The sequence below is a fragment of the Varroa jacobsoni genome, unplaced genomic scaffold (assembly GCF_002532875.2).
Source record: "Varroa jacobsoni isolate VJ856 unplaced genomic scaffold, vjacob_1.0 scaffold_1258, whole genome shotgun sequence".
NCBI classification, from domain to species: Eukaryota; Metazoa; Arthropoda; class Arachnida; order Mesostigmata; family Varroidae; genus Varroa; species Varroa jacobsoni.
Window position 1 is genome coordinate 65,952 of NW_019214160.1, and position 20,606 is coordinate 86,557.

At 38.0% G+C, this 20,606-nt stretch overlaps 2 protein-coding genes across 7 annotated transcripts in view; one reads left to right on the forward strand and one right to left on the reverse strand.

The window, feature by feature from the left end:
- Window positions 1-20,606, forward strand: part of LOC111268108 (prestin) — a 60,202-nt gene that overhangs the window by 7,232 nt on the left and 32,364 nt on the right. For 3 of the 6 annotated variants that reach the window (XM_022846851.2, XM_022846850.2, XM_022846844.2), the window contains exons 2-6: window positions 5,593-5,707; window positions 7,986-8,101; window positions 8,305-8,452; window positions 9,005-9,115; window positions 9,582-9,739. In XM_022846851.2, the coding sequence (XP_022702586.1) occupies window positions 5,656-5,707; window positions 7,986-8,101; window positions 8,305-8,452; window positions 9,005-9,115; window positions 9,582-9,739 (585 nt within the window). In that variant the 5' untranslated portion in view covers window positions 5,593-5,655. Of the gene's footprint in view, window positions 1-2,227; window positions 2,297-3,721; window positions 3,757-5,592; window positions 5,708-7,985; window positions 8,107-8,304; window positions 8,453-9,004; window positions 9,116-9,581; window positions 9,740-20,606 lie in introns of those variants that run through there. The other 3 variants (XM_022846846.2, XM_022846845.2, XM_022846848.2) reach the window with 3 other exon arrangements.
- LOC111268106 (uncharacterized) lies at window positions 10,536-19,889 on the reverse strand. The gene is made up of 7 exons (XM_022846837.1): window positions 19,560-19,889; window positions 15,529-15,737; window positions 15,012-15,188; window positions 14,614-14,860; window positions 14,027-14,331; window positions 13,325-13,576; window positions 10,536-13,070 (listed from the first exon to the last, which is right to left on the reverse strand). The coding sequence occupies exons 2-7, from the start codon at window positions 15,691-15,693 to the stop codon at window positions 11,280-11,282; spliced, it is 2,937 nt and encodes a 978-aa protein (XP_022702572.1). The 5' UTR covers window positions 15,694-15,737; window positions 19,560-19,889; the 3' UTR covers window positions 10,536-11,279.

Consider the following 20,606-nt stretch of genomic DNA (forward strand, 5'->3'; position numbering starts at 1 on the left):
GTTAGCAAAGTGACATGTTTCGTAATGCACGACTGTTTTCCAGTTTTGTATAGCATATGTTTAGTAGTTTTATTACTTTCTTTGACGTCAGCCTAAGCTTTGCTTTGGTTATAGAGTATTAATTTGTTTTGGGCGAATTCGCGTAGCACCCAGGCATAGAGTTTTTTCCTTTTAGCCGGCTTCCCTTAAATGCTGAAATTGTTACTGGCAGGCATTTAGCTTCCTTGAAATATTATGGCTTTTCACGTATCGATATCATTAAGCTTTCGCAACAGTTGCATCACCCTGTTTTGTAATTAGTCAATTTTCACGGGGAATATATACAAATTTACACTTATAGGCACCACATAAATCTCCAAGCTATTTCTTCTGATAACACATCTTAACCATAAATACCAGCAATACTTTTTTGACAGATTATTATATATATATATATATATATGTATAGACAGAAAGATGAGTGGAATTCCTACAAAGATTCGTTATATTTTACAGTTTGACTACGACAATGGCACAGATGCTGCTTAGGCTCATAAAGACATCCCTGATGTTTATGATCAAGATGTATTATCGGAAAAAACAACCCAAAGCAAGGTTCCATTAGGCACTATTTAAACAATTTGAAAAAAGCTGGTTAAAAAAAGAAGCTCGATGTTTCGAATTGACGCAAAATAATTTACTCGATTGGCTCTCCATCTGCAAAGCTTTACAGAGACACAATGAAATTGAACTATTCCTTATATATTACGGATAAACAAATTTTGCGAAAAAAAAAAAATGTGTTCCGCAATCTGCGGCAAACCAGGACTGATGCCAAGGGGTGCTGTCATGTTTAATTGAAAGGGGGTTATGCATCATCAGGTGTTGCTATATTCGTTCGGATTTCTGCTGTCAGCAATTAACAATACTGACCGGAACAACAAAACAGAAAAGGCGTCGTCTTCCACCATAGCCATGCCAGCGCGAATATATGTTTAATTACTCGAGAAAAATTATGAGAGCTTGCATGGGAAATGTTAATGTATCCAGCCTATAGCGCAGACCTTTCACTATAAAAAGATTCTCAGTGCCAATGATGGTACTTTCGATAACGCGCTTTTTTGCTAAGCTGGAGAAATACGTGGCGGCATTCGTTTGAATCCAAACGTGGACGCACCTCGTTTCGTGATGAGAGCGAGTTGCGTAATAAAATTCCTGACAGCGGTACCGGAGGTAAAACCTATTTAGCAAAACATTCAAATTTTACACGATCATCTGTTCCAGTCTGCGCAGAATTCTCTTAATTTTGTTAATTTCGTACCAAATGAGGGATCTAAAAGCACTTGCTGCAATTTTTCGCCTGAAAACCACCGACGTTTGACAATGAAGGGATTGTGGTGTTACCAGAAAAATGACGGAAGACTGACGGCCAAAATAAAGCATATCTATTGTTGTAATATGGTTTTAAAATGCAAAAATTGTTTGCGATCATTTCACTCTAAAAACCGTAAATACCTTTTCAGCTACCCAATATGTACATATGACCTCCTATCATTTAGATGGTAACGTATTTACTCCGCCTTTCTGGAAATGGGTATCACGCTGAGATATATAATCTGAACGCGACTTCAACTGTGACACCTGTATTCTTACTGCCGTGCCGAAACCGGCGTTGTTGTGCAGTATGGTGGGGTTAGTTCTGTCTACAAATCATGGCTACTTAATGAGCATTCACCCATAGTTCTTGAACGTATACATAATCTACACACAAAGATGTCCATATGATCATTAGACACACCAAACAGATCAACAGCATTTGTTTTAGGCTAATATATATTCTTCACTTAATTAATCTACATATTCAACAATTCTTGTTTAATGTGGCAAGGACATGTACTAATGATAAAAAGGCCCTGACGAGCGACACTTTAAGAAGCAGCTGCGAGGTCGTATAGAAGCATAAAGTTGTATAAACTGTATTGTTCCACCACTTAGACGCCACATCGAATCATTAGTGACTCCGCCATCAATGATTTGTACTAAATACGTAAATGAAGCGGACTTCCTATAGAGGCAAATCGGTATTATATATTTACTTGCCTTTCTTTCCCTAGAAGTGATCCCCCGAACATTGGCCGTTAAGCGTAGCTTAAAATTCTATATTATTATTATTTAAAAAAAGAAACTGTGGAGCTTACTCTCATAGCAACAATACAGGTTCATCCGAGGTAATTGGTGTGTGTCCAGAATTGACCGTACACAGCTCTTTACATGTCAGCTGTTACAAGGCCGAAGGTCCTCAGCAGCAGGACTAACGGTAAGAAACTGTCATGTTGAGATGATTAGTTAAATCCAAGTGAATAGATTAAAAGCTGAAGTATGAAGCTGAAGTACAGTAGGAAGTATTCAAATGAAGGAGCCCTCAAAGCTGCTACTCAAGCTTTATGAAAACATTCTAAATTCTGACTTGGAATTAGCAAAATTATGGTTTATTTACTGCATTGAGGGAGTGCAATCTAAAGAACCCTGCCAAAAATACACGAGTTATTAACTTGCACTATTCATTGCCGGTACTTTTCAAGGTAAGGCGTTTAATGTAAGCTTGTTTAGATGGCTTAACGTTAATCAGATTAATAATTTCTACAGCGCATCTTCAAGTTGTTATTTACCACCGTTGATTCCGGATCGGGTTCGGTGTAAGTGCCAGTTTTACTGCTGTTAGCCATAAATACAATGTCTTTTGGTGGCCTCCCTAAGTATTGTAAGTGTGACAAAATGACTGGACAGAATGCCTTTGCCCTAGATCTTTTGTTTGTATGGCCATTACTGCAGATCATATTTTTTTAAACCTTCAAGAAAACCGAAATTGCGTCCGTTACAAAGGAAAGCACGTCACACGGCCTTTGAACCAGTGAGCTATTAAATAAGGTGAAAACGTTATTTGATTTCTAATCTTAATTACTCTGTGTATAAAATACATTCACAAAATGGCCCCACAAAGTGCAGCATATTATGAATAATAAATATTCTTTCTTATCTTCAAAATTTGTTTAATTGAAATTAAGGAGCCAATAAAATTTCAATGAGTTGGAAATTTTCTAGTTAGTGTTGTTGGAGTGGGGTTGAAATTTTCTTCGATATATATCTAGATCACAATGTGCTATAGTTCAGATAACGGAAAATCCACCAATGATGAATATAATGTATATGGCGAGTATAAGCGATTTAACGGTTCTCAGATCGCTTTTAGTCGTTTCCGTGGTTCATCTGTCCCATTTGTTATTCTATATTAGGAGGGGCTTGCATACCATACATGAAATGACCAAACGGCGAAGAATTTCCATTTTTATTAGGCAACTCATGATATGGGTATAACTAAGCAAGTAAGTATGCTTGCAGTTATATATATATATATATATACGTATACATATATATACATATAAGCTTGAGATTTTCGAGTGCCTTTCGGAAGCATTATTTGAGTAAAAATCTTAGAGAACTTTTCAAACCGAGCTTGATGAGAAATATTTTAAAAAATCAACTTTAAATTATCGAGATATGGGGCCCAGCAGCGGTTAGCGGCATTGCGCGTAAAAAAATATTCCACAGTAACCCATATTTTTCACTTCACTCACAGGAGAAACGATCTGTTTCTCATAGTGTAATGGAAAGTATCGGTATTAATTCTTTACGTATGTTGAAATGAATAAATACGAACGTTTTTCCTCTAAATTTTCATCAGGTTGTGCTCTGTGCTACGCCCTCTACCGTGAAAAAGTAAGTAAATTTCGGTGATAGCTATACCGACTTCCGTGGAGTACATAATTGTTGGTACGAAATAACTTGTATTAATACAAAGCGAAAATAATCCAGCCAGAGCTACTGAAGGGCAACTAGTTCAGTAATTCACTCACGTAAATGATAAATCAGAGCAACGAAGCTCACATGTAAATTAGCTTTAGTACTCGATGGCATGGTATAAAAATCCAATGAAGCATCTAAATAAAGCTTCGAACAGATGTACGGCACTACACCATCGTGCCATTTGACGGCTGGCACCTATGTCAAAACCTGTGTGTGTGCGTGTTGGGACGAGAACCTATGCCACTGCAAACCTTTAACAATACCACGCGAATATGTTACCCACTAAATCTATTATACAACCTTGAAAATATTGCCTAGTTGATTTCCCGCTTGTATTAAAGACTACATAGGGCCATCCGGCTGCCACATACCCAAATGTATATAATGGTAATCGACATCGTCGATGTATCATATCCATGATGCTGCCAGCTATAGCCACTCATCCGCAATAACACTGATACATATATCTTTTAACACAAGCCAGGTGAGTAAAAATAAATGCGAGTAATAAATTAAGTAATAAAGATTTTTTGGGCTTTAAAATAAGATCGCTTAATAACTTTCGATGACTCTAAGTCTTAATGACTTTCTAGGGCTCAAAAGGTTCACGTAAGGCTGAAACTTTGCTTTTCTATTTGGAACCACTTTTTGTCAATAAAACTGATTTCGAAATGTAGCAGATTTTTTCTGTGATTATTTATTGATATCATAAAGAGTACTCGATATACCAATCGTTAGCATTTTATACCGATATAAAAAGCAATATATGTTTTCGAACGTACTGGAACCACCAATTCTGTTATTAATAGGGACCAGTTTCGAGCTTTTCATTCCTTCTAGCCATAATGAGAAGCTCTCTAGCAACCTTTGAAATAGTAGAATTCATGAATAATTAGTAGAATTCATGAAAATTCTTCCTAATTTGACCTACTATGGATCTTGAATCAACAATCTCTTGAGTACTAACAGCAAAGGCGGACTTTATACAGCAACAGGCTCACTTCTTCGATCGAAATTTGTATTCCTCACACAACCAGATATTTCCCGAAGTGATATCTGTCAAGTACGTTTTGCTAATCAATTCGAGTTGTTATCAGCAAAGGAAGCAGCGACGTCTATTGGGAAAAATTCTGTTTTGCTAAGCTTCGTCAACAATTTTGAAACATTCAGGGATAGAAAAGTACATCATTTTAGTTATTTTGTATTTAGTAGCGTCTGAAACCTGTTAGCACTAACGCATCTGGAATGGACTACTGCATCTGGCAGAATGTAAATTATTTTGTGTACAAAGCTGTGAAAAGATTTGAGCGTAATGTTAGAAAAACGTCATTGTGGTAGTTCTCACCCAAAACACATGATTTTGGGAAATCACTGGACCTCCTCTAAAAATGAAACAGGATATATATGTACTCAGTTCCTTAGTGTATTTCACTGATTGGTTTACCGCTCGTCGCATGATATACGAGTTATCTAGCATGACTAAAAAGAACGGTATATTAGGCTTGTTTGCTGATCCTTTATCTACAGCAGTCATGGTAACTAAATATATATATACATACATAATTTTGAAGGATAGATATTTAAGCCATTCCCATCAACTTGAAACGTAGTCTGTCTTTAACCACACCCATCCTACATCTACATTGGCAGGTCGAGAATATTCAAAAGTCATTATGAATGAAACTCCCAGTGATAAATATCTATTTCTTCTCAAAGAGATGTCCGGATTCTCTGCCTAATTTATTACAGTACTCTCATTGTATCGTTGATAGACAAGGTGAACCAAGCTGCAGTTAAGGTCCACAGAACGTAATGGAAAACAAAGAATTCGTTAACAGTTCATCCAAAGTCACTGATGATCGAGGTAAGTGTCGGTAACTTCATTACTAATGAAGCATTATGTATTCATTGCATATAATTTAAATAATAAACATTGGGATTTATCTACTCATACGATAGTCTGTGCTCCACTCTGAAGATCATTGGCACGTTTAACCTGTCAAAAGTGCACAAGTACCTATCTAGAGCTTTACTATCGAAATTAAAGCCCTTGTAATGGTTATCAGTCTAACATTTATTAATCATAAACATTCAGATAATTTCATAATCCCTAATGCAAGTAGCCAAGGAACATTTGCTCCAACATAATAATAAAAGATTCCAAATTCAGTGACATGTAATGCTGTTATAGAAAATACCGCCTTCACAAGTGGATCAGTGCAAATCAGCGTCTGGGTTTTAACACTGTAATCCCTGTTCATGTCGATGAGTCAAATTCTTGGTGAATTCATAGCGAGAAAATTGAAAAATTGTAAGTTTTCTTTACCAAACAACCACAATCATTATGAGGGGACAACAATACCCTTTGCAATATATCAAGTTTTTCGGACACTAACGACCGTGTACCCTACTATGTATTCACCATAATAGTTATTCTATCTCTTAGAAATTTTCGGATCTGGCATTGGAGAATTTCCACAGAGAGTTCCTTTTTATTGTTAAATGTTATAAAAAAAAATTGAGAAGCAGCAAGAAGCCGTGCCTCTGTGTCATCTGTATTCTATTCATGGAGCACCCGGGTGACTCTTACTTTTTGACTAAATACCATTAAGTAAAAAGTCTGAGTACGGTTAGATAATTGCATCTTATCTTCACGATTCAATATCTCGGACTGCTTCGGTAGTCTTTCACCTTCGTGCACTCCTGTCACCGGTACAACCCTCATTAGTACTTGAGTTCGAAACAGAGTCCTGTTCAGCGCACGTTTTTGGGCTTTACGTCCGGTGACTAACCCGCTGGGCATTATTTCGGCGGCTGGGTCCTACCATGAAACACATTATCTCCACTCCTGCAATTGGACCTAGACTACTCTGTGTTCCTAATTACATAGTTGTTTGCCTGCCAAATGTTGTCATGGGAACCAATTCATAAGGCAAAAATGAGCAGTGCGTTTATAGAGAAGAGAAAGCGGTTTTGAATGATAAGTAGGAGCAAGCCTCTCTAATGGCGGTTTAATTCGAATCGTACTTTCTTCTCTGTATATGCCTTCTGTGTATGTAATCTGATTCTGCAATGAACAGAATGTTAAGACGAGTTCGAGCTTCGCAGATGTAGATTTCATGTATAGAAGTGTACTTTCGACGTCTACTTTATTTCGGTTTTTGCCCGGGTCAAATAGCTGCCAAATTGGTACAGTAATTTGTACCGTATACAATCAAGACTTTATAACTGATTTGTGGACAATGACTGTTGAAAACTGATTTGTGGAATAAAAGAACGGCATCTTGGGGCTTGCAGATGCATCCAGCCCCGGTCGGTCATCTGAGGTCCACGAGGACCTACTGAAAACATTTCTGAAGGGGCTGGCAAACAATCCGTTAATTAAACAAAAAGATGAATTGCAGTTATATGATGGTCAATAAATACCGCAGATCTATATATCTTCTCCAAAATTAAGGCAAACCGAGTGAGCCTCAGAGATATACATGACTTCTCATCGCCTCATAGCATTTCGCCAAGCAACAAGCAGCCATAGCTTTCTACCCGAATTGTCACTGGGGGGCGAGAAGTGGCGTGTTTGACTCAGTCTAAAGTAGACGCATGGATTGGCAGGTCTGGCAATCCCAAAATTCAGACAGATCTCCATTTGTTGTTATGTTTGTTGGAACTGTTAAGGTTTTAAATGCTGGAAAATGGTTGAAAGGACAAGACGGGCAACAACAATTTGTATCAAGGGAAAAAGGCTTACAATAAAAAATACTTGATAGTCACCTCGCCACGACCATGCCAGGTCGCACATGGAAGAGCCAGCCTACAAAAGGTTGAGTGAGAAATTCTTCTGCATTCACCAGATTTTACTCCAAAGAATTATCACCTTCCGATTACCAGCAAATGTACATATATATTGATTGCAATTTTGATGAACGATCACACTGCAATATTGTTAAACATTACATTATTAACTTTTTGCACCATTCAGTTTCTGGCAGTGGGGATGAATAGGTCCGCTGTAAGGTAAATTTTGTTCTTGCTGTTTTTTGGGCATGTTACCTGACCTATAGTTTTTGTGCGTAATGTGCTTTTATTTTAGAATTATACGACCTTTCCAGATATATTTGTGTGTGTAATTGCCATTTTTGCAGAAAATGGTTGGCCGTCTGGAAAAGGGTGTCGCACCAAGTCTGGCGTTCGTATCCACATAACTGCAGAGGATCTCTTTGCAAGAGACAATGCGGATATAAAAGCGAGTCATCAAAATGTTAAGTAGATATTTGTTTGGAGATATCTGTATGTAGAATAGTGAGTTAGCTAATATGGTGGTATATTAATGAAAAATGAGGCCACATTGTATAAATACGCAAATGCTTAAACGTGCTTTCAAGAAGCAGTAAGGATTTTGTCAGAGGAGTATTAGCAGCTTTTTTAAGGAAAGTGATCATTTGTCGTTTTGTCCTATACTAGGAAAAAAGTTTCCTTTCTACGATATGTTCTCGGTTCCATCCTGTAAAGTTGATGCCTGTCCTCGAGTGGCTTCCGCGCTATCAACTATCCTACTTCAAAGACGACCTCGTTGCGGCAATTATAGTTTTAATTATGCATGTCCCCCAGGGTACGTCCTCATGTAGTATTCTTTGTTCGATTGTACAGAGGGATAAGAACAACTAGCTTGAATAGGAAATGCATAGAGCTAGTATAAGCTCAGAACGGATTGATGTCACCATTTTTATGTAATTTAGGAAAACAGCTACGATGATTTCCTCATTCGTTTTCGCCTATTCATTTATTACAAGAATAATAAAAATTTGTATGTCTTACTCGACAAAGTAACTGTTATGCCATAGTTAGCGTATGTTATAATTATATAATGATGTAAGATTTAGCGCGGGTGAATAAGTCTGTCAAATTATAAATACTTTACCAAAAATTATAAAGAATATAAGCTTCAATAATACGTTCAATAGTACGTTAGTTTAACTTAAGGTGTTCCCGCTATCAGACACAGCGGGCGAGATTAGGTGGAAAATGCACCAATCCCGCTCGGTCTAGCAAGCTAGCAGCATAAATACGGTTCTGGTTGCGCTGACATAATCACCAAAGAACGCGAGTGTGTATATAAGTTTAAAACAGCAATTTCTAATAACAAATGGCGCCGCTATTAAAGGTCTTGCCTACGGTGAATTGGCTGGCGTTAGCGCGGTACAAGGACTCTACGTATCCACTTTTCCACCTCTAATCTATGCGCTTTTGGGAACTACACGGCACATCTCAATTGGTAAGTGGGTAAATAAATAGGACTTTTTGACCTTGGTTTTCTCAAAGTAAATTCCATCCGTTGGTGAGTTCGATAAAGCCAACAGCTAATTATGAGTTACTTCTGCACGTTGTGCGATTAGTTCCGATATCTAAACGCAACAAAGAAGCTGTTTTCATAAAAAGTATATTCTTCATTATGCGCAGAATCAGTAACTTCTTTAAAATTTTAGACAACCAATTAAGCCTCGATAGTGAGGGAACGTGGATCTTTTAATTCGAGCGGAATCAATATGTCTAGTTTTGTCAGTTTGATGTTTTAGGGCAGAAGCTTTCCAAGCTTAGATTATGAAAAAATTTGCGGCTCATTACCATTATAATTTCACAAATACTATGTGTGGTTAGTACAGTAGCACACTTGAAGCATAGACATCCCCTAGTTTTTCGAAATCGTAACGCAGTTGAACTTATATTTTTTATGACCGTAGGGACATTTGCGGTTGTAGCCCTTCTAGTTCGCAGCGCAACATCTGAAATATCTGACACGCTTATCTACGATCAGTTTGATAACCAAACTTATGTTTCGGATCTATTCACCAGAGGCCAGGTAGCGACAACTCTGTCAGCGGTCGTAGGAATTCTTCAGGTTGGTACTGCTAAGCTATACATCCACATATGTAATCGGAAAGAAAGCTCCCGCGTTCTCCTCAAAAAAATTCTGGCTCACTTTCGCTCACTTATAGTTTACTTCTGATATACCGGTGGTCAACGTTGCAATGGTATTGTGTTGTGAGAATTTCAACTTAAGAAGCTCGTCAAAAATAGATATTCCATGTGATATATTCCCAAAAAGTGTATTTCCCCCTTTATGTACTGTGCATTTCGTCGAGACCGAAACGCTCCCGAAACAGTCCGAGGCATCTGCTTTGTGCCTGGCAGCAACATTTCAATTAAAAGAATTGTTTAGGAGTGGTTTACCAAATTTTTGCAAATACTCGGGATCGAGAGGACGTTTTCGCTTTGGCCGACCATCTGAAGGCATTTTTGAATGAAGATAACCAACGAGTTGGGAGTTAACCGAAAAGATAGGGTACGGTTAGCTACCCCAAGTCACTTGGGTTAACTCACATACTTGGAGCTTGGGTACGCCATGAACTCTAAATCCGACAAGGGATTACGGCTTAACGCTGTACCTAAACATCTCACCTGAAATAAAGCGTCATACGGCCACAAAATCTTTTCAGAGAATTGTCATCGGTAAGGAGAAGTACTGTCGACATGAAATAGAGATTGACCTGAGTGTGTCCAGTGATGGGGGACATAATAATTATATGTCCCCCATCACTGGACACACTCTCTCTGAGAAAAAAAGAAAATGTGACGTTTCCTATTTACTAAAAAACCGCGAAAACTTCTTTTCCAATCCAATAAATAAGCAAAAGTTGTAAGAATAAATTTTATTACTTATACTTTTATGTCTGTATAAAGAATAATGCTTACAGTTTATTCTCAACAAAAACCGTGAGACGATCTGAATATATATGCCTTCGACGGCACCTTGCTCCACCGATATTCATTTAGAGATCGTGAAACAAACAATTAACTTACTTTTATTTGGCTCACTATAACTCATATGAGATGAACTTTTGTACAACGAATGGAAAAATCTTATTAGCTAATGAGGATAGCTATCGTTTTGTAGAACAAACAGATATCACAGGGTCAGTAGCATAACATCAGTGTCATCAACACTAACATACTTATCTATCATTGTCAAGAGGCATCATACTTCTGTAGACAACTAAAGCCCACAAACAATTAAGCGGCCTCATCAAAACTAATTTAAACGTATAACTGAGCTTGAACGTCATGCAGTGGGGCAGTTACATAAAGACTGTGCCATGCGTGTAGATCGTGGTATATAGGGTCAATACGAAGTCTTCGGGTGTACATGAAATTGGATTTTTCCTTTTAACCCAAATACTTAACATGCTATTTACATGGACCGCGTCTACTTTATAATGCAATCAGCTACAAGTGGTTGAAAGGCTAGCAATTTGTTGCCCAATACTGCGTGCTGCGCAAAGAAAGTGTTTCAAAAAGTACGACATATAATACTAGTTTGGTAATAAGTGTGTTATGTTCAGTTAACAGTACAAAATCCTGTTGAATGTGAAATAACAAAACTAAATTTCTTTATGTACTGCTTCCTTTTTAGAGACGTTGTTTGCAGCAGGGTTCATTTTTACAACAAGTGGAGCCGCATCTACTTTGGGCGAATACTCTTCTTTTTTTTCTTCTAAGTTCGTGGATTTTTCATTCACATTATTATTTCTAACAACAACGCTATCTTCCCGTTTGTGTCGTTCTTGTGATTTCTTGTCTTTAGGTTCATCTTTATATATCTTGTCTTCTTGGGCTTCTTCGTTTTTCCCTGCGTTATTCTTCTTATTATATGCTTGTTTGTCTTGCTTAATGCTTTTATCAAGGTCTTTCATCAGTGCTGGTCCCTGATCTTTTTTCACCTCTGACAGTAGCGCTGGCTTCTCAACAGGAACAATCACCAACTTTTTTGAGTTTTCAGCTAATTTTTGAGGTATTAAGTCTCCAGGCGCAACTGCGCTTTCTGCTTGTCGAATCCGCACTAATGCAGGTGCTTCAAGTGGATAATTCTTTACTCCAAACACACCGAGCACAGGCTGTTCGTCTAGCGCTTGTTCTCTTGAGGGGATAACTATTTGATTTATCGAAGCTATTTCCTTCTCATTTATTTTTTGTGGATTTTGGGGAGAGTTCTTAGAAGACATATCAGGATTTTGTACTTCTCTAATTTTCATCTGGGGCTTTACTGGTATGGATATCGTCTCAACAAGACGAACTTCCTGACCGTGAATGTTTGCAGTTTGTTCACCAACTTCAGTAGCTAACTTAGTTTCAGCTGTTTTCGCTGGTGTATTTGCAGCGTTCTTTGCTTGTTCTTGTATTCGGTTGTTAAGGATTTTTAGGGGACCTTTGAACCCTAGGCGTTTTTTGTCTGCTCCATTAAGCCAAGGTTCCTCTTTCGGGGTATTAATGTTCCCTGCCCCAATGGCATCTTTCATTGTCTTATTGCCTATTTTATCAGCATCTTTTATATGTTTATCAATACGTTTCATTTTCTCCTCAAATAGTTCGACGAACTCGTTTTCCTTACTATGATTTGTCTTGATTTCCTTATGTAGTGCAATTTCCTGCTTGAGCTCCTTTTGGATGTCCTCGATCATCCTCTTTTGCTCTTGCTGTACTTCAGCTATTTTCTCGAGTAACTTAATCTCGTCCTTGTCCTTCTTGCCTCCTCGCACACGCAGTGAGTCCGGCGAAAACGATACACCCGTTTTCGGCGCATTCGAAGCTCCAGCTAACCTTGCAGTGTCAACAGCTAATGGAGGAGGCAATGATTGTTCCATAACTGTTTCTGCTTTAGTAACAGATTGCTTGCCATTCGCAATATTTATTTTGTCTACATTGACAGAAATGTCGGGTTTACTCAATGGTTTTATATCAAGCAGATCTGAAACGTAAACAATGTGTCCGGCCGGCTCTTCGTTTTTGTTACCAACGTGATGCTTGACCGTATCTAGCGGTCCTATTGTTTTGTTCGGGACTGTCCTGACCTCCCGAACTTCCTTTTGATGATCTGGAAATTCGATCCGTTTGTTTTCCTTTTCCACTAATGGAGCCTTCATCTCAGCTATGGTTTTTGACATAGTAGCTTTATCCTCCTGCTTTTGATTTTTCACGATAGGGGTAACAATGCCACCGGTTCTTGATTCTAAAGGAAAACCCTTGAGCATCTTGTGCATAGCATTGTCATGTATATTGACACCGTTCCCATTGTCATTTAACTCAACGGGGCTAAATGCTTCGGGTTGATGAAGGCGGTTTATCATGGAAAAGCTGCATAGGGCCATTATCACTAACCCCAAGAGGACGACAAACTGAAAATACAAACACGAAGAATGATTTGCTATTTCACCTGAATGTGTCTACTTTCAATCTAATTTAGGGCGGAAAAGCGTTGCTGTAAGTCTTTAAAAATATACGGAATAGCGCATATAAAATATTAATACCGCCAGTGCTACGAATAAAAGTCCGAAAATCGAGATATATTTTAGCATATATAATATCAAAGGGGCTTAATTGAATTCCAAATGCATACTCTGGTGTTAGGATGTGAAAATGTGATCGATACCTGTGCCATAAGTCCTTCAAGTGCATTTGTTTGATTCGTGCCATTGGCAGCCCCAAGGAATATCCGAGCTGGTGCCACCAAACACACCACACATCCAATCGTTGCCCCAGTGATTCCAAGGAAGAGTTCAATTCGAGGAATAAGTAGGGCAGCCCCCAAAGTCGATGTCAGTAGCACGAACGTCAATAATTTGAAGCGATTCTCCGGAATGAAGTCGTGTAGTGAAGATGACACTTCGTGGAGCTTTGCATTCTAAATATATTCAAGCATAAAATATTGGGAATATCAAAATCAATAGGCAGGCCGATGAAAAAATCGACGATCGCTTTTACAAAAAAAATCCTAATTAAGAAGCAAAAACCTGTATGTTATGTAGTGTCTGTCGGCGCAGATACTGGTAACCAATGTCGACTTAACATATTAGTCTTAATCATTAACGATTCTATCGGCGTCAGCTTTAGCCGCTTAGTGTCTCAGAGTATTCTAAAAATAAATTATATGTGAGAACACCCGTACCTGATAAACTTCTCTTGATCTTGTGCATTGCAGTAATATCATTGCAGCGATACACAGCAAAAAAAATCGCAGCAATGAAATCACGCGTTCTTTTAATAATCGTGCTATTGCAATATTATAAACGAGACTCTATGCAGAAAACATGAAAGTATACACACATTTTACAGAATATCAATATGTTCTTACCCTTCGATAAATGACAGAATGCAATGAGGTGCGGCAGGGAAATAAGCACAACGGAAAGGACATGATGAGTGAAGCGACAAAACCCAGTTTGAACATCCATGACATCCAAGAGTCGTCTAGTAATAAAAGTGAGTTTCCCGGCAGAGGTGCATCTCTTTGGTATTGACCAATGTACCCGCAGAACCCAACGACTGCGTACACGGTTAAGCATGTATGCATAGCTGATGAGACCGTTCTATCAAGAACACGCATTTGAGGTACATCAATGGCGCCGAGGTCGAACACTTCGAACACCTGGGGTTGACCTATTACAAATAATGGTCAGAAACATCAATTACTTAGTGATGATTAATAATACATGAGTTAAACTGAACGGAGCGTATTTAGATCCAATTCGACAAAAAAAAAAAGCAAAAGCAGGTTAATAGTTGCTACATAAGGGAACCTAGTTGGAACGAGGGTGCAGAACTACGTATACAGCTTTTCAACATAATTGTTATATAAAATATGCTATGCAACACCTATATGTCCGATATCTAATCTAAGCTTCTTACTTGACTTTGTTCTAACATAATTCTTAGACTTACCCGCAAGCGCCATTGCGAATATTGGAAGGATAGCAAGTAGATTGTCTGTATTCCACCAAACGACCCGGTGAAACCAGCTGCCATTTAGAAGGGCTGGCAATGAATCAAAGAACATTTTTATAGCAAGAAACACATAAAACAGCATCGAAATCAACGAGAACGATGTGAGTGACTCTGTATTCCGACGAAGTGATAAAGGAAGAGCCACAAAGAAGGCGAGAAACACCATCAGATACACTCGTGACTCCTGAAAAACAGGAAAAAAGTCCCACAAACGAGTTCATTGACAACTTAGGCTCAATACTAAATTAAGCTTCAAGCGCAACGCGCATGAAAGGCCTAATTTCATTTGTACTCGTTCACTATTCGTAACATCAATATTTCTTCATAACTCGTACCTGCGCAACGCCTGAGCTTAACAGAGCAGGCAGAAGATCTCCGGCAACTACGAATAACGCCACACATCCCCCGAGCAGAAAGCAGATCAATCCCAGTTCAATGAGCAGTTTACCATTATAGCCGAGAGTCTGATACGCGAGGTACTCCAATTTTCTCCTACGTGTTAGCATCGCCGCCTGCATTTATAAGTGCCATTTTGAATGCCAAAATGAATCGGATCGTGTTGAAAAAAATTCTGCTAAGCTACTGTGCATGCATAACCGTAATTAGTTAATAACAAATTTTGACCAAAGAGGTACACGCATACATCTACACGGTTCACCGAAAGGCAAAGGTTACAAAGCAACCTTCAAAAACAGTGTATCTTTCAAATAGGCAAATTATCATTCATCTCTATTATCTCATATACATGGTATTTACATTAAATCTTTGTGAGAAATGCCAAAACCGGCTTCCCCGAAAGCTCTAATAAAAGCGCCAACTCGCATGATCTGTTGTGAGCTTCAGTTGAAATACCTTGAGCAGCAAATGACAGGCGTATTTGTTGATGAATGTGGAGAGTGCAAGGACAACGCAGGACAAGAGGATACCGCATTGTTGAAAACAATATGGCATAGTAAGCAGGGACACTCCTATGATGGAATTAGATAGATTAATAAGGCTGCTTAGGGACGACGGCATGCTCGCTGATGATTGCTGCGTGCAGACTTCTACCAAATCGGAATCTAGTAGATGAAGTAATTGAAACAACAAAAAAGCGAACAGGAAAATTAATTATAAAGCGACGTACTGAAATGATTACTTTCAATGCATGACTTGACTGTAATACTGCGGTATTGCGAATGCGTTGTTTTGCTAAAGAGAACGAGCTCATCAACTCCGAATTTATCAACAGGTAATTCTGTACTTTTCTATCCTGTGTGATCTATGCCTACAAAGCTAGTCTCCAAAAAATATTCGATCTCTTCAACGAAAAACCTAGAGATTTGATTACGTGATGGCTGAAACTGTCTTCATAGAAGGCTCAATAAATGGTCATCTGGTGGCATAGGCGGTGTTCTTGTGTCCTTTTTTTGACGAAAAAATAATGCTCACACTAAACGTTAACCGCAGGCAGTGTGCGAAATTGTACGTTTCGCTTCACATGTTTATATGTTGGCGCCATATCCTACATGTTCATCTCATGCCTGTATTAATATGTCGCTGAAAAATAATCAGTAATGCCTAAACCAGAAAGGCAGGACGTATAAACGGAAGTAATATCTATTACCATTCCTGGTGAACCCTGTCAATGACCGTAGAATAATCTGACGATTTAGGAGCGTATCCGATTCAACGTCTTGTTTTTCTGTAGAACTCTTTTCGGTTGCGCTTGTCGGGAATGGCGCAAAACAATCTTCGGCAGTTTCCGTGCACACTTTACTGGCAGCCGCCATTTCTTTACTTCTGATTTTTATTAGATTCTAACTGTGGTTGTTGCTTAAGCATGTGTGAAGAAGAGTTTAGCCTTTCCACCTTCAACCGCTACTGATTATCATCACCACAATGTGTCAAAGCATTTCGCATACATTACGTGAAATGTAATTGGACTGGAAATTGCTTCCTAGGGAACGCCAATAGGTCTGTGTCATATATTACAAATCTCGCTGATGTTGCCATTATCCCAATGATTCAATCATAGACACGTACAGTGTACATCGCAAGCTAACGTATCAATTCCGCGTCGCGCAGTATCTGCAAAAATATATATGCGTACACTGGCGAATACAGACACACGTAACGCAAAACCATAATATACAAACACGCATATACATACGTGCACGCACGCACTGCTTTCATAAGTCTGATTAACAATAGCGCACCTTGTAGAAACAATGTCTTGCTGCTACTGATACTATTTTTCAATGTTGTTGCTTTATACATCCGGACTAGCACAGAATTAGGTCATTTTATGCAAGTGAATAAAAGTAAATCACGGCAAACCTCCTGGAAAATAATTACTTTCGAGTTGTCTATATAAAATGTTTTTGATGCCGCCAAGTAAGAAGCAAAATGATGACAAATTACAACTTCAATTTCCTGTAAATAACTATTGCTTTCGCTTCATGTGGTTAAGTTTCACTGTCCATAGCACAGTAGATCATTACTACGATGACTGACGCTTACTGGGTCTAAAATGACCACTTTACGATATTTGTTTTCACACTTTGGAGTCGTACATTTTCCTTCTGTAAGAATAAAACATTTTCTAAGTTCCCGTCCGCTAGGTTTTCACGCCTTCACAACTTCCTGATGGAATCATTTTGCCACGTTATATAATTTATAGATTTTACGATTTATCACAGATTCATTAGACGACGTCGTGTGTTGCCATTTGGCTCATTATTTAATATCGATATAAACATTTTTCACAACGAACTTGCAACCTATAATCGACACATTTAATCGCCATACGTAATGCCGAACAATTCAAGGCCAGAGACCACCTGCTAAATTCACATGCGTTTTTACCTTACCAAATCTCAGAAACTTAGCAAAATCCTTATAAGTAGCTTGTAGACATGTGCATGTATGCGTATCAATAGTTTCGCTCTGAAGGTAGTTTTATGAAAATCAAACTAGCAATCATAGCTCAGATAGGAACTACAATATTTCGTCAATCGTTCAATTGTACTTATGGATCTTTAATTTCAATTAAATGGTCTTTACCTGTACGATGTTTTCTAGTTGTAACGAATGACGCTTAATTTATTAGAATTATATCTTAGCCATAACGTAACTAACATCAACCAAATTTCGTCGATACAAATATCCGCGAAATATATACAAAATATTTACATAAAACCTTCATGTTCTTGCCTGGAGTTCAAACTACCTAGTGCTAACTCGTAAGTCAAATGAGTCCGATTCTTGTTTTATTATCACGTTTAGAAGTGGTGCGTCAGCAATCACGTGTAAACTTGTCTTCAACTGATTTTCCCCAACCAGATTTTGCTAGGACAAAATGTTTCAGCTATACATTAGTTAATCAAACGATTTTTTGGTAGTAACATGAAAAATGTATCTCGGGAAAATAACAACAAAAAGTAATGTTTTTATAGCAATTATCTGACGGCAAGATTGCTTTTAATATCTGTGCCCTAGCTATTGCGGTAAAGATACATGGTTGCAGCACCGTAGTCACTGCGCGATGACTGTATAGGACTGGCGTCATTTTCCAGTGTTAAAGAATTTTACTCTATAATGTAACTACGTTGTTTAGTAAAAAGCGTAAAACAAAATCTATAACTTACTATATATTTTTTTAATATTACTAATTAATTCAAATGATGGCTTGGTAATAATGCGCTCTGGCCATCCTATATAACGTTATGTTTCCGACCACAATTTTCCTGTTGAATTGGCCGTTGCCTTAAGTAAAAATATTTGATTGGTAACTATATATTACTTAAATAAAATATTTTTTTTTCTATCCTATTCTTTGAGATTTATTCCAATGTAAATGCATATTCATATAAAAAAATTGATTCCAAAAAATGCGATCATGACACAAAAGTTATTATAATATAGAGACATATTTACATCATACATATAATCCAATAATACGTTGACGTCCACCATAAACTGTCGCTCAAACGTTTTGATGGACATGAGCTTCTCTTACACATCTTTTCATGAGTTTTAATCAACACAATAATTACCTTAATCGAATATATTTGTTTTATCTGATAGTCAGTCATTCTTTGTTCCATCTACCATAATTACTTTTGCTTTCCGGCAAAATGATACTTCTTTTGCAGTTCGTCTGAATCGGCCCAAATGGAGCAAACAGATGAGTTTATATGTTAGATCTTTTCCGGTAAACCCCACTGTTATAGCAATGGGTGCCTCCATTTAGCGCACATGGCGCAATCGAATCCTGATCACGCAAAGCCTTTTAATATTAGATATCTTTATATACGTTATTAATAAAAATAAACACCAAGTAAACCACTGACTCTGATTCAAACGTGCATTTCCTCAAATGCCATCAAACCCGGCCGATTATTTGTCGCCCACAATGTAGTTTTATGCAGTGAATGGTGGCAATATATCTAGTCGGAAATTCTAGGAGCCCTAGTCGAGCAATTGTTTTACATAGTAAGTAAATAAGTCGCAATCATACTTTTTTTTCAGAATTTCTTTCGTAAAATCCATGGTTCATGATGCTTTGCGTTTCTCATTTCAGAATTAATGATTGTACAATTTAACCTGTGTTCTTCCTTTGTTCTTCGAGAAAAAATCATTCTTAGAACACATTACGTGCCACATCTACGAGTAGTATGTGTTTGAAACACGAACTTTCACTGGCTCACTTATATTGATTCCAGTTTGTTGTTAAACCTGTACAAATATTTGATGAAGCCGTGAATTTATTTGGCATTACTCGTAATACAAAACAAAGTCCAGTAAACTTGAATAAGAAAAGCATTACAACATCAGCTAAAAAAAATTGTTGTAAACATAGCCTATTCAAGTTGCGAACTGACCGTACTTGAAAATCTTACCCTTTTACCGCGAACCTATGACGAGTTGCACAAAAGCCTTCACATAATAGAAACGTTCCTCAGTATATCTAAGGATGCAAACATCACCATGTTTTCACTATTTTCACTGGCTTCTAGACTGGTGGAAAATTTTGGTTTAACTTAGGTGTCGTAAAGGCTTTAATCGAAAGCCAACTCCAACCTAGCTCCGTACCAATGAATTTAAAAACCTGACGGTACACCGTTATAATAACTTTCTGTATCACCACAAGTCACATGTTATTGCAGAAGCCAGTTAACGAATTGATTCGCATAGCAGTGACGTTCTTACTATAGTGCTAAAAATTATTTCACTATATCAATAGTTGGAAGATCATTTACAGACCGATCAACAATCAGCTGAGAGCACTACGGTATAAACAGCTATCCTGGACTTCGTGTGTCGTCTGCTAAGTAACAACAACAATAACATTGACCGACGCCATTGTTCGGTTACGTCCTCATCGTCATTCTGTATTCCACGTGTGCCATTTCGGCGGCTTATCCTAGTTGTATTTTCACGCATACATGTTCTAGAACGAACTTCCTACCAGCTAACAGGATTTGTGGCTGCCTCCGACGTACTGGACTGAGGTACACCAACGGTGTGCAATGAAATCGTGATCTGGGTGTGAATGTTCAAAAACCCTCTCACTCTGGTAGTATCAAGAAATTATTACTCTACAATGCATTGAAACAATGTGTTCCATTGTTCGCGTTTGCTAGGAGGATCAAGCCTTTTTACGATGCCCATGTAAACCGTTTTGGCTGCTTGCGTTTCATATGAAGCTTTCACGTTAGATGCGCGAAACTGATTTGCCACTCATACCACACAGACTAATTGGAAACTTAACAGTTTGAACCCGGATCACTCTGAAAAGATGCAATTCGCTTAGTTGAGAGAAAGACAGAAGAACCAAGTATAACTAAAACCATGTCTGATCCTTGGTCACGTCGGCAAAATCCAATAAAAGTACCGAAGTTGTCATTTAACCAGCGTTTTGGATGTTATTTTCCCATTGCTGGTGT